Genomic DNA, 15,065 nt, shown 5'->3' with positions numbered 1-15,065 from the left:
TCCTTAATAAATCTCCAACGCTTCAAAAACCAAGAAAGGCAATAACACACACACACACACACACACACACACACAAGAAACCAGAGATGTTTAATTGGTTGAAAAAGGCAGTTGGGCGCTGGGATGTCTTAATAGCCGACAGCATCACTGTGGTTTTAACAAGCAAACACACACGCACACACGCTCACTCACTTATACCCTCCTTTATCTCCAACAGGACCTCTGGATTACTCACAATGTGCTTACTTCAATTCAAATCACATCATGTAGAGGCAGTTGCATCATGGATTGATTTCTTTATGTTCACATCTGGTTACAGATGCCAGGTTGCAGAGGTGGTAACGAGCAGAGCATTTTTTCCATCATGGTAAATCCATACTGTGCTGCTGGATATTGTTTGATGTACGGCTGTATTGATTCAGTCAAGCAGCTGTTCCTTTCAATTTAGATTTTTTTTAGTTGAGATTTAACTCCTCGTAAAGTTGCACATTCAGCCCAAGACTCACATTTGAATTGGGAAATGTACTTAAATGATTTACCTTGCAATAGCTTAACATTTTCAAATCTTTACACTGACAAACAAAAGTCTCTTTACAACTGATATTTACATGAGTCTTGGGTGATCCAGTCACAAGCAGACAGCACTAAATACAAGTGTATACGACCACCAAGACGCACGAGTCCCCAACAAAGACAAGGACAAGGACGTCATCAATACAAGACATGGTGGTTGTTTTGGTGACAGCGTGCTAACACAATAACTTGTCCATTTTTTGAGTTGGATGAACTGTTGCATGACCATGTATTGTTCTATATCATGTAATTTGAATTCTACTGACAGTGATATCTCCAGCTGTACCGACACAACCGCTAATGTCACTAGCGAGCATGCTATCAAACAGCGAGCAAAAGCGTGGGGGTAATAACTGTGGGTGGGGCCCTTTGACCTTTCAGCATAAGTTACATGGACAGTAATGAAATCTGAGCAGAGGTGGTCAGTTGGAGACGCATGATAGGTGCAGGTGTGAACGGAGATGTGTCAAGTTCTACCTGTTACATGCATTGTCTTCTTTCAAAATACACTTCTGTTTTCACAGGAAATTTACCGTTTACATGCAGTCTCTTTCAAAATAATTGCACAACATCGGTACAACAGCGGTAGTTAGGTTTAGGAAAAAAGAACAGGGTTTGGCTTCAAAATCTTCTGGGACACAAACACCGCTCTCCTGGGTGAAAGTCGGTGTTTGTTGGACCCATCCACCACCGTTCCCACCTGCCCTACTTGGACTTTTGCCGCCTTACCTTTGTTCTTGTGGCACCATGTTTCCCCCTGACGCCGCCAAGCACTGTTAAACTAGAATGGCAATAGGCCAGGTATCATGCTGACGTTTAAGGACGGCTTTTTTTTTGTCAATGTCTGATGCTGCAAGTCACTGCCCAAGCGCTGGATTTCGATGACTTCAGAATGAGACCAGGTTGGCTGTCCACTTGTGTACACTTAAATGCTATAAATGTTATAAACAAGCTCCATGAAGTATTGATGTTTATTTAAAGGAAAAGTTTTTGCTTTTTGGAAACATACTTGTTTGCTCTCTTGTCAAGAGTTAGATAACACGATTGATACCACTCTCATATCTGTAGGCTATGTTAAATATGTGCTAAGCCAATTAGCATTAAGGCTGAAAGCAGTGGGAACAACTAGTGTGGTTAGAGGTAAAAGACAAAAATAAATAGCCAAGTCCATGAAAAATCCCACAACTTTTTGTTTTACACTTTAGTTTTTGTATAGAATTAGACAGTTAGTGAAAATGATGAATGTTGAACTATTCCTTTAAACTCTCAATTTTGATACTGATGTTTCGATTTCTCTGAGCAAATGGATGAGGAAGAAAAATCAAATCTCCAGTAGCTTGAAGGACGCAGCTCGCAATGGATCATTGTACAGCCATAGATAATACATCAATACTGTCTTTGCTCACTAGTTCTCAATCTCTGTCATCCCCCCCTTCGCCTCACATCACTTCCTGATGCTATGCAATCAGAGGTACAGGTGGGGGATGGTGTATCCAGGATGTGTGTGTGTGGTGGTGGTGTTGTTGGGAGGTTATAAATGAAAGTTAGCTAGTTTCTGTCTCAGTTAGAGTGGAGTGGCAGCTATGGCAGGTCATGCATGGCTGCCTCAATCAGCCAGCCTGGGAGAGCGGTTAATTGCTTTGGGGGAACGGCAACCTAGCCCTCTTTCAATTAGTCTGCACCTGCCTTTCACAGAGTGTGCATTGTGCTGTAGCATTTAGAGATGGTGGTGAATGTGGTATTTAGCCCAGCGTAGATCTGTACTGTATGCAGAGAGAGTCTGTCGGAGGTTAAGAGTTCATCGCTACAGAGAGAGGATGGGATTGAGTGAGTAATGTAAGAGGAAAAGAAAGTGGTAAGGGAGGGGGAGGGATCTGAGTTTGCCTCTATGCATACAATGTTGCTGCCCTGCAAACATTTCAACCTTATGAAATCATATCTGACTGCTAATATCATCACTTTTTCCAGTAGGGATCAACTTGTTTGAAGAAATTTCAAGAAAGGAGTGTCTGTGTCTTGAAACATAAAATAACATGCACAAAAAATTCTAGAGAGATTTTTTCCTTCTTTCAACAAAATAAAACTTTAAGGACTTACAAAACATTCATTTATTTTCATTTTGACACCTCAGCTGATGTGACAACGCGATGACAGCTTTTGTGGCCATGTGTTTGGTGCAAGAAGCTTCAGTGATATTTTGGCTGGAGTGACGGTTGTGTGTTTCCAAATCTTTTTGTTACAAACAAAATTAAAATGAGGAAAATCCCAAACTGTGTTAACACTTTTATGCAAAAGCAAAAAACAACATAATAATTGACAAAAAGCTCTTGATAAGAAGCAGATTTTTGTCGTGTGTGTCCCAGTTCACATCCTTTAACCTCATAGTTTCACATTTCAACACCAAATCTGTTGTAACAAGCTGACAGGCAGCTCCTTTTTTAATGCTCCAAGAAATGCATCCTTCCTCTGCCTTAACCAGAAGAAAGCCACAGTGTGTTTTGCACTGTCAAATGCTTGATAAAGCATCCAGGTCATTCTCCTCATCTCAGGATGTTTGGAAATTTGCTAGTCTGACTGGTCATTGACCACTGGTAAATATTTCACTTGAACTCGATCAGTGTAAAACACACTACACTTAATCAATGTCACTAATAGAAGCCATGCGTAAACTCCATTGTGTCTTCTTTTTTGCAGTCTGGATGTGTTGTTGCAGCCCAATCGCTGGAATAAATGCTGGCATTGTACGTTTCTGCAAACCACGGATTTGTAACATTTGTACATTATTACAAAACCCAAAACCAGTGAAGTTGGCACGTTGTGTAAACCGTAAATAAAAACAGAATACAATGATTTGCAAATCCTTTTCAACCTACATTCAATTGAATACACTGCAAAGACAAGTTACTTAATGTTCGAACAGGTAAACTTTGTAATTTTTTGCAAATATTAGCTCATTTGGAATTTGATGCCTGCAACATGTTTCAAAAAAGCTGGCACAAGTGGCAAAAAAGACTGAGAAAGTTGAGGAATGCTCATCAAACACTTATTTGGAACATCCCACAGGTGAACGGGCTAATTGGGAACAGGTGGGTGCCATGATTGGGTATAAAAGCAGCTTCCCTGAAATGCTCAGTCATTCACAAACAAGGATGGGGCGAGGGTCACCACTTAGTGAACAAATGCGTGAGCTGATTGTCGAACAGTTTAAGAACAACATTCCTCAACGAGCTATTGCAAGAAATTTAGGGATTTCATCATCTACGGTCCGTAATATCGTCAAAAGGTTCAGAGAATCTGGAGAAATCACTGCACGTAAGCGACAAGGCCGAAAACCAACATTGAATGCCCGTGACCTTCGATCCCTCAGGCGGTACTGCATCAAAAACCAACATCAGTGTGTAAAGGACATCACCACATGGGCTCAGGAACACTTCAGAAAACCACTGTCAGTAACTACAGTTCGTCGCTACATCTGCAAGTGCAAGTTAAAACTCTACAATGCAAAGCGAAAGCCATTCATCAACAGCACCCAGAAACACCGCCGGCTTCGCTGGGCCCGAGCTCATCTAAGATGGACTGATGCAAAGTGGAAAAGTGTTCTGTGGTCTGACGAGTCCACATTTCAAATTGTTTTTGGAAACTGTGGACTTCGTGTCCTCCGGACCAAAGAGGAAAAGAACCATCCGGACTGTTATAGGCGCAAAGTTCAAAAGCCAGCATCTGTGATGGTATGGGGGTGTATTAGTGCCCAAGGCATGGGCAACTTACACATATGTGAAGGCACCATTAATGCTGAAAGGTACATACAGGTTTTGGAGCAACATATGTTGCCATCTAAGCAACGTCTTTTTCATGGACGCCCCTGCTTATTTCAGCAAGACAATGCCAAGCCACATTCTGCACGTGTTACAACAGCATGGCTCCATAGTAAAAGAGTGCGGGTACTAGACTGGCCTGCCTGTAGTCCAGACCTGTCTCCCATTGAAAATGTGTGGCGCATTATGAAGCGTAAAATACGACAACGGAGACCCCGGACTGTTGAACAACTTAAGCTGTACATTAAGCAAGAATGGAAAAGAGTTCCACCTGAAAAGCTTCAAAAATTGGTCTCCTCAGTTCCCAAACGTTTACTGAGTGTCGTTAAAAGGAAAGGCGATGTAACACAGTGGTAAAAAGGCCCCTGTGCCAACTTTTTTGCAATGTGTTGCTGCCTTTAAATTCTAAGTTAATGATTATTTGAAAAAAAAAAATAAAGTTTCTAAGTTTGAACATTAAACATCTTGTCTTTGCAGTGTATTCAACTGAATATAAGTTGAAATGGATTTGCAAATCATTGTATTCTGTTTTTATCTACGATTTACATAACGTGCCAACTTCACTGGTTTTGGGTTTTGTATGTAGCTGTTATGTTGAAACTTAACTTTTCTTTACATTTCAACAACGCTGTGGTTAATGTGTGGTTATGTTTAGGCGCAAAACACCACTCGGTCATGGTTATTAAAAAATGTCTTGCTAAAAAACAATTGTTTTGTTGGTCTCAAACAGTGGTCTGCATTGGTCTGTAGCTTGGCATCAGTCTCCCTGTTTTGTTTCCACAATTAAGGCTGAATATTCCACAGATGTCTTGCTAAAAAATACCCAGTTTTGGTGGCACAATCAATCACACTGGAATCGCTGATGCCACTCTAAAAACCAACAAGTTTTGTTGTTTGCTGTTCTTGAACAGTGGTCTGCAGCTTGGTAGCCTCCTCTTCTACATATCACACCTTCCATCATGCGCTCCAGCTCCCGATGACAAAGTCAGATCATGTACACTGTATGTTTCTGCAAACCATTTACCTTTAACATTACAGTTATATTGTGCGTTATTATGTAGCAGATATGTTGACTTTACGTGTCTTTACATCTCAATAACGTGTGTGTGTGGTTACAATGTGGTTAAGCTCAGGCACAAAAACTACTTGGTTAGGGAAGGGATGCAGGATAATATTGGCACATCATCAGCATATCGGCCAACATGCTTTTTCTTATTTTGCACAATGAATGAATATTACATGCATTGACAAAAGTTGTATTTCATGCCTCCATCTGCTGGTGGGCCATCACAATAACAGTATGCATGCATAATATGAGATGGCACGGTGATGCAGTGATTAGCACTGTCACCTCACAGCAAGAGGGTTCCTGGTTCGAATCCAAGGTGGGGGGGGTTCAAACCCCGGGGTGGGGGAGCCCTTCTGTGTGGAGTTTGCATGTTCTCCCTGTGTCAGCGTGGGTTTTCTCCAGGTACTCCAGCTTCCTCCCACCGTCCAAAGACATGCAGGTTAATTGGTGACTCTAAATTGTCTGTAGGTGTGAATGTGAGTGTGAATGGTTGTCTGTCTCTATGTGTCAGCCCTGTGATAGTCTGGTGACCTGTCCAGGGTGTACCCTGCCTCTCGCTCAATGTCAGCTGGGATAGGCTCCAGCACACTGCAACCCCTAACAGAATAAGCGGTTACGGACAATGAATGAGTGTATAATATGATGTTAATACCACTAAAGAAGAGGCTTGATGATCACTAAAATTAGGTAGGGAAAAAAGTGGATATCAGTTATTGGTCAAATAAGTTGTTATATATCAGCATATCAAATATTAAAAAGAAAAAAAAATCGTGCATCCCTAGGTTAGGGTTTAGAAAAGTTTTGGCTTTAAATAACGGCCTTATGTGGCACTATCCTGGCAGGAAACACAGCAACGTCTCGCTAAAAAACAAATGCTTCTTGTGGCACTTTCCCCTGTGGAAACACAGTAACAGATCACTAAAAAACACCCACATTTGGTAGCTAAAAAGTTGCTGCAAACACAGTGATGACTCGCTGAAATAACAGCTGGTTTTGTTGATCTCAAACAGTGCTCTGCAATTTGGCAGGTGTCTGACACAGGTGACATAAGGTCCCCCCACCTCTCCATGACAAAGTCAGCTCATATACTACCTTACTCTAGAAATGTATGACATGTTCAGATAAAACCTATCTGTAGTTTGCAGACTTGTACAATGCCAACACTTTCTTGTGGCGGCTCGGCTAAGTAGCAGGAAGAGCACAAGAGTAGTTCATAACATAAATAATGGCTGCATTCCATTTAGATGTCCTGGTCCCAGGGCCCTGTCCTGGAGATACACATGGGTGTCTCACTTTTTTTGACATGACATCAAGCCAGGTCTTGGAAGAAGAGGAGCAGAGTCTTGATACCCATCAGGCAATCTGACTAAACAGTAATGCCACGCTCATGTCCTTTGGGGGCTGACATAATAACTGGCTTCAGACTTAAATATCATAAATATAAATATCATCCATGTCAACATCCGAGTCATAATCATGTCTGTGAAATTCCAATATTTCAAAAGCTGTGATGCTGTATGTCAGACTTGGCCTGAAAAACTAAACAGATTTTGAAACCAACAGAATATAACCAAAATTTATAGGATATTTTGCCATATTATCAGCACATGGTACTCTCATATAACCAGCTCTAGAGTCAGACAACTATCTATTGTCTCATGACGTGCAGCTCCAAATTTAGGAAGCGTCAGTATCTTTTCAATCAATCTCATATCACATGCACACAAAGGGGCACAGAGAGGCTTTAAGAATGGGCACTTAGGCCTCAACAGCAGTGTGTAAAGTGGATATTTCGGCTGCTCTCTTCCCCTCCTCTTATGTTTGGAGAAAACCCTCGAGAGCCAAGTGTGGACTGAGCTGACTGACAAGCTGGTTAACACTGGAGGACTGAATTATATGCAAAAAGCCAGTGTCATTTCTCACTCCTCTCCTCTCTGTTGTCTGCAGGGAGGCCCAAACATCCAGGGGGCACTGACAGCACTGTACTCTGGACTGGGAAGTTTTTTCCTTACAGCCCCCTCGCTGTAAAGCTACTTTCTGTTTGATCCCCACTCCTCACTCCGGGTACCTGCTTTAGTGTGCCTCTAAGCTCCTCAAAACACCCAATAACTTCCACAGGCCTCTGAGTATACAGACTTAATTGTCAGCCTGACAGCATGTTTGTGTGTATGTGTGTAAAGTGCGTTGGTGTTTGGTGCTCAGACAGGCTCTCCCCGGACGCCTCATGAAGAATTGTCTCTGGATAGCCTGGCACACAATGAGCCCCAGTAATCCATTCACATAAATACTGCATCCCCCTTTAAAGGAGAAATTTACCCTCAGATGCTGCAATGCACCACTGATACAAAATGGCACAGCCGACCAAAACAACATTAAAAAAAAAAAAAAAAAAAAACACTCAGAGGGAGGCACACACACACGCGCACGTATCTGTGTGTTGGGTGAAACAGAATAGACAGATTGCGTGTCAATTTCAGAATGAGCACAAATAGTTTGAGCAACAAATGTCCCAGAGTGAAGCAAACAACAGACTGACAGAGTCTGACAAAGTGACTTCCCTGCTTGATACACCTGTGGGGGGAAACGCTCCTCATTGTTGTGAGAGCGGTTTGGAAAAATCTGTCTGCACTCTGTTTGTTTACACTTTGGAAAGCTGTGCATGTGTCATGTTGAATCACTTTTGCAGCACGTTAAGTGTAGCGGAGACCAAAAAGCAGATTTCAGTGCTATGTATGTACCCAGAAAATACAGAACAGTGTGTCTACTGTGCTCAAATTAAACAGTGGGAGAGATAAACAACACAAAAAAGGCCTTTGAGAGGAATGTTTACTGGTAAAGCCTTATAATGGATGTCAGTTTTCCCCTCAGACTGCTGGCTTTGCCGTAGAAGAATTCAACTTTCCTCCAGTGTTTTCTGCTTCTCTTTTGTGGCATCACAATCATTAACGGCACCTTCATCTCACTTCCTCTATTCTCTCAGTCTCTGTCTGACAGCAGCACAAGCAGCCGCAAAGGGAAATATCAATATCAATTGAGCCTCTAATTTTTCAGTGTGATCTAACCATTACAGCGGTTGTGCCTAAATGGCTCAAATTAAGAGCACAAACTTCCCCAAGACCTCAAACAGAAGCTTCAAAGGCTCGGAGCAATTTCTCTCAAACTCAGCTCAAGGGTTTAGAGGGTTGTGCCTGTGGATATCAAAGAGAGCAGATAGGATCACACTGTATTGATCTTCAAATTCAGCGTCTGCTCCTGGCATAATTTCAAAGTGGGCGAGTGTATGTGTGCACATGCTGTACGTACTAAGTGTGTGTAGTTTTCTGTGCCGTATTTAGGAGAGGAGTGTGTAGCCGTGTCCAGGGCTTCAGTGCATTTACATTTAATGTTTTCCTTCATAAATGGAGACGTGAAGGGGGTGTAAATGTTATAACACCAATGTTCCTCAACATAAAAATACAGAAGTTTCCATGCTAAATTAAAATATTATGTTGCAGTGATTGGTTTTAATTACAGTGGCACCCCTTAAGTTAAAGATGGAACGTGCTTTTCAACATTTTAAGCAAGATGACTGTATTAATTTTTGTTTTGCACAATTTAAGAGTAAAAAAAAAAAGTAAAGGAGCAACATGCAAAAGTTTGGGCACCCCAAGACATTTGAGCTCTCAGACAACGTTTAACAGGGTCTCAGACCTTAATTAACTTGTTGGGGCTCTGGCTTGTTCACAATCAACGTTAGGAAAGGCCAGGTGATGCAAATATCAAAGCTTTATAAATACTCTGACTCCTGAAACCTTGTCCCAACAATCAGCAGCCATGGGCTCCTCTAAACAGCTGCCTACACTCTGAAAACTAAAATAACTAAAGCCCACAAAGCAGGAGAAGACTATAAGAAGATAGCAAAGTGTTTTCAGGTAGCTGTTTCCCTAGTTCCTTATGTCATTAAGAAATGGCAGTTAACAGGAACGGGGGGGGGGCAAGTCGAGGTCAAGACAAACTGTCCAAGAGAGCTGCTCGAAGGATTGTTAGAAAGGCAAATCAAAAACCCTGTTTGGCCGCAAAAGACCTGCAGGATGATTCATCAGACTCTGGAATGGTGGTGCACTGTTTTTCCGTGACACCTGGACAAATATGACCTTCACGGAAGAGTCATCAGGAGAGAACCTTTCCTGTGTCCTCACCACAAATTCAGCTTGAGAAGTTTGCAACGGAACATCAAAACAAGCCTGATGCTTTTTGGGAACAAGTCCTGTGGAAGAAACATAGAACTTTGTTGACGCAATGAGCAAAGATATGTTTCATGAGTAGAACACCCGTCCAACTGTTGAACACGGGGGTGGATCGATTGTACTTTGGGCTTGTGGATTCAGTTAAATTCTAACAAACACGGAAACATCACACCATCTATAAACAGCTGAAGATGAAGAGAGGATGACTTCTATAACAGCACAATGATCCGTAACACACCTTGAAACCCACGATGGACTACCTCAAGAGGAGCAAGCTGAAGGTTTTGCCATGGCCCTCACAGTCCCCCGACCTAAACATCCTTAAAAATCTGTGGATAGCCCTCAAAAGATCAGTGCATGAAGACGGCCCAAGAATCTCACAGAACTAGAAGCCTTTTGCAGGAAGAATGTGTGAAAATCCCCCAAACAAGAACTGAAAGACTCTTGGGTGGATACAGAAAGCATTTAGAGGTTGTGATACCTGCCAAAGGGGTTGCTACTAAGTACTGACCATGCATGGAAATGTGTCATCATTAACATTTTGCGTTTTGGAAATCTTTTACTTGCCTAACACAGTCAATGGAGGTTTGACCAGGGGTGCCCACTGTCACAGTTTGGCAAGTACAGCAAGAATTTCTCTATAGTACCCACAAGCCCCAGTAGCAATGGGGAGGGAGGTGATCAGAGGCAGAAGTCAGAGCCATAGCAAATTTAGAAAGCTTCACTGCAATGACAAAGAAAATAGCATGCTATAAAGGCTGATATCATCCAAAATAGACTTAGAATTTCCATAAAGCATTATATTTAGCTTCTGTTAGCATCACAGGTAATAAAATTTCACCCTCAGTGATTCCACATTTCTCACTGAAATGCTCCGTGGGAGTCATACTTGATTTCTCTTCCTGAATTTTTTATGTACACAGTCTTGTATTACCTCGAAGCAACATTTTCATATCCTTATCCTAAACCTCTCACACTTCTTTTTCCATGAAGCTCAATTGTACGAGAGTTCCAAGTGGGATTTGGCGAACTCGGCTAACTGCATTAACGTCTTGCAAATTGACTGACTCTGTCAAGCGTAACACTGGAGGGGATCATGTATTTGGTTGTGTGTGTGTGTGTGTGTGTGTGTGGATCTGTCTGAAGCTATTCTCACCAACTAGCGGACCAATTAGCCCCATATGTTGTGTGCACATTTATGACTGTATACTCAGGGATCTCTCGTGGTTGCATGATTCACAATCGTTGAAGAACCTCTTTCACTGACTGCTGACATCTCACTCCTCTTAACCAGCCAGTAGGAGGCACAGGTTTTCTGGAAATCGGCTGAGCTAAGAACAACAAGCCTTACTGTCTACACTTTGGCCCTTAATGTGGCTGAACAGATTTGGACTCATTTTGAATCATATGCAGATTAATTCCATGACAGATTATGAGGAAATGAAGTTAGGCATGATGTGAGATGAATGAATATCCATCTTTTGTAATCTTCACCGCCATGTTAACTGTAAGGGGGCAGGAAGGGATAACTCTACCAGGCACAGCTGCGCCATGTTCCAGCTGCAACCAGGTTTTGTTCCGTCTGGCGCACAGTGTCATACCAAACTGGGAGCGTTTTAGAAGCTTTTAAATTTGAAGAACTTGAAGATTTTGTTAATTTGGTCATTTTGCTTGATATTTGTGCTTCTTCCTTAAGTAAGTAAGTAGGCAGTTAAACTGACCCTTTGGCAAGTCCCGACCCCGGATGCAAACTTAGCATCGGGCTGGCTCAGACCAGGGTCCAACAGCAACACAGCTGTGCTCCATTGACTCTAACGCAGTCGTTTCAGATTTCCTTCAATTTCAGGCTGGTTTTGTGGATTTGGAGCTAAATGTTGTGCCTGGGGCACGTCGTGTATTAATGATACTCGTTACCTGGAGAGGTTGGAAAAAGATATACGTTTCTTCCCTGTTCCAAAACCAAAATCAGACCCTGAAAAGTGTAGGGTTAGCTAGCTAACTACTGAAGATATAGCCTACTGAATGGGCGGCCACTTGGTCACCTGGCAGAGATCTACACTCTACTGCTCTGACCGGAGCCCTGCAGTCGGAATTTGGCAGAAGTAAACTTATTATAAGTAGCAGTGTGAGTAGTCTTATTGGGGACCCGAAAACAATTAAATATTAATACCACTGCCAACAAAGAGTCATCAGAGCTGCGTCGTACTGTGACAGAAGGAAATAGAGAATACTTTGATACCAAGTGAGATGCCTTAAAATGTCTTCCTAAAACACAGAGGTCCTTGACTTAGACAGGAGAAGGGGTCAAGGGGACATGACAGGGTTTAAAACACCCAAGAGATACGGATCATGCAGTAGGTGATGTTACACTGTCGCCTGCAATATAGGGGATGTTCCCCTGATGGCAAAGACCCTGAAGCAGCTGTTAGGAGTGTGAGAATTTTTAAAACAACTACTTAACGATATAAGCTGCCATGCCAAAATATGTAAAGAACATGTAAGAAAAGAAAGACAAAACCTTGTTGGGTTTTTATTTTGGATGATATCCGTAAAATATTCAAACATGTCTGATCAAGTCATGAGGTAAGAAATGTTTTTGAATGCAGTACTCTTAAACCACTTGTACGTGCCACTTAAAGAACGAATCTGTGTGTACAAGTGGTTCCTGTCATTGTTTGTGCTGAAAATGAGCAGCCCTTTTTACTTGTGGAACACTGGAAGCCTGAAAGTACCCTCTCCACCTCTCGACACAGCTTGAACAGTAATCCTGAAACATAGACTTGCCATCTGTTTATTGCCGTGTTCTGTCAATTCCCTCTGTTGCTCACACAACTTGAAAAGCCCTTAATGGATACAAAGATTGGATGAGCGTGTGTGTGTGTGTGAGTGTGAGTGAGTGTGTGTGTGCATGCGCTCTCACCTCCACAGACCTCTCCACTGATGTCCTCACACTGACGGTCGTCACACTCACAGTTTTTGCCATGAACACGGCTGTCCCCAGGTGGGAAGCAAGTGCACTGTCCACACTGGCACTGACCTACAAAAACAGAGACATTTTCTCACATCTGAGCAGTGTTTCATGGCAGAGTTGTTTTTCGGTGGCAGAATATTCTTTCTTTTCCTAAAGTGTGTCATAGCGTCCTGAGTTTTTACCTCTTTATTCAACCTGTATTTCAGGGGAGTCATTTGCATTCCTACAGTAGATGACTGATTTAAAACTAGACTTAATCTGCCTGACAACATTCCCTCCAGCCACACGGGGAAATCTCATACGTAAATCGTTCATTCTAATAAACACTCAAATGGGCTACACACCCACACACACACACATACCTCGAGATGCTGCTATCCCACTTCAATCAGCGAGCTGCCAGTGAAGAAGGCCACAGGGGAACTTCCTGAGTGAGCATGCTTTGCTAATGGTGAAGCTCATTAGAAAAACATCATCTATTCTGAACTACCATTGGAGGTGTGCAGCATACCTGCCCATTGATCATTTTACCAGGCTGCTCAGAGCTATGTTAATTATGGGCTTAGTGTAGGCCACACAGATATTCGGAGGCTTAAAGGAATACTTTACCCACAAAATTATCATTTGTATATCAATTAGTCTCCCTGTGTAATGTTGAATTAGTGAAGAAAACTTTGCTTTTCTTGTATGACTCTGTAGAACAAAGAATCCAAAAACTGACACGATTCTTGATGAACTGAAGTAAATGGGGGCCACGTTTAATAACAGCAAAACCACTTTAAAACATCCATTAACAATCTCTCACACAACTCATTAACTCAATGTCATTATCCAGTTGCATGCTCAGTACCTCCAAACCTATGCCTTTTATCTAATGCTTCGTTTCCACATAGCTTTGTGTACGTATGAGTCAACAGGAAGTCCATTCATTTCCTTTTAGAACCTCTGTGATCTCCGATGTGTTTGCAAAACTCCTTCAGTTTTTTTGGCCCAGAATTTGCCTCAAGTAGTTGAAAAAATTTAACTTAAGATCTCAGACCGACGGTATGCACTGTGCGCAGGAAGTTAGCATAAAAACAAATCAGCTAACAGATTGATGATTGTAATACAGCTCTATTTATACATTTTTTTTTTATACAAGTGAAACGTTTGACAGCATGTTTAGCTAGCTAACATTGGTAGCATGCTAGCTGGTGGAGTGCACGCATAGTGGATATTACTTGTTTAACAACATATTTCTCAAATCATGCTACACACCTCACAGACCAGCCTCCTCACGAATTTGTTTCTAAGCATCATAAGGCATGCATTTGTCTCTGCACTGCTACATGCAATCCTTTTTCCACAAGATTGGATGTCAAAAACAATCAAAATGAACTTTTTTTTTTTGTTAACCATTTCTGCAGTGGTGTTTCTATCCATCTGTAAAGAGATGCATTTCCACCAGGGAGTGTACTTGTGTACTATACAGACATATGGACACAAAGCTAAACTGGGAGCAAACAAGGTGTAAGACCTTGCTATTTGAGAAATTTCGGCATAGACAGTCTCACACGCGGTCAAGTAGCGCACTTGGGCAAGCGTTTGCATTTGAACTCAGTGGAATACACAAGCAGAGTTCGAACGCACATGTGCTACTCATATTCTGAGGTGTTTTAAATAGTCAGGTTTCAACGAAAATGGTCAATTGGCTTGCATCTGTGTAGTGCGTTTCTAGTCTTCCGACCACACAAAGCGCTTTTACACTACAGAGTCACATTCCCCATCACACTGTTGGCCAAGGCTACCGTACATGGTGCCACCTGATACTCGCCACGTGGACTGCCAGAACCAGGGATTGAACCGCCAATCTTCGAATTAGTGTACGACCCGCTCTAATACAGAGCTTCACTACCTTCGCCCCCATGTGAAAAAACATGCGTTTGGGAAGTACTGAGCAATCATTCATTTTCTGTAACCGCTTATCCTGTTAGGGGTCGTGGGGGGCTGGAGTCTATCCCAGCTGACATTGGGCGAGAGGCAGGGTACACCCTGGACAGGTCACCAGACTATCACAGGGCTGACACATAGAGACAGACAACCATTCACACTCACATTCACACCTACGGACAATTTAGAGTCATCAATTAACCTGCATGTCTTTGGACTGCGGGGGGAAGCTGGAGCACCTGGAGAAAACCCACGCTGACACAGGGAGAACATGCAAACTCCGCACAGAAGGGCACCCTGGGGTTCAAACCAGTAACCCTCCTGCTGCACCACAATGCCGCCCAATAGGATTGAGCATACGACTGGCTAATTGAAACTTGGATTTTACTGTATGAGTTGCATTGGAGTTTGTAAATAGATGTTTTAAATTAATTTTGCTATTGTTTAACAAGCTCACCTTTTACTCCAATTTATCAAAAATA

General features: G+C 42.3%; 1 protein-coding gene across 1 annotated transcript in view; it reads right to left on the bottom strand.

The window, feature by feature from the left end:
* Positions 1-15,065, bottom strand: part of itgbl1 (integrin, beta-like 1) — an 82,089-nt gene that overhangs the window by 12,879 nt on the left and 54,145 nt on the right. The window contains exon 8 of the mRNA XM_033617127.2: positions 12,604-12,720. Within this exon, the coding sequence (XP_033473018.1) occupies positions 12,604-12,720 (117 nt within the window). The remainder of the gene's footprint in view (positions 1-12,603; positions 12,721-15,065) is intronic.

This window comes from Epinephelus lanceolatus, chromosome 14 (assembly GCF_041903045.1).
Source record: "Epinephelus lanceolatus isolate andai-2023 chromosome 14, ASM4190304v1, whole genome shotgun sequence".
In the NCBI taxonomy this organism is placed as follows: domain Eukaryota; kingdom Metazoa; phylum Chordata; class Actinopteri; order Perciformes; family Serranidae; genus Epinephelus; species Epinephelus lanceolatus.
The sequence above is the reverse complement of the archived record's forward strand: the minus strand, read 5'-3'. Positions and strand labels throughout refer to the sequence as shown.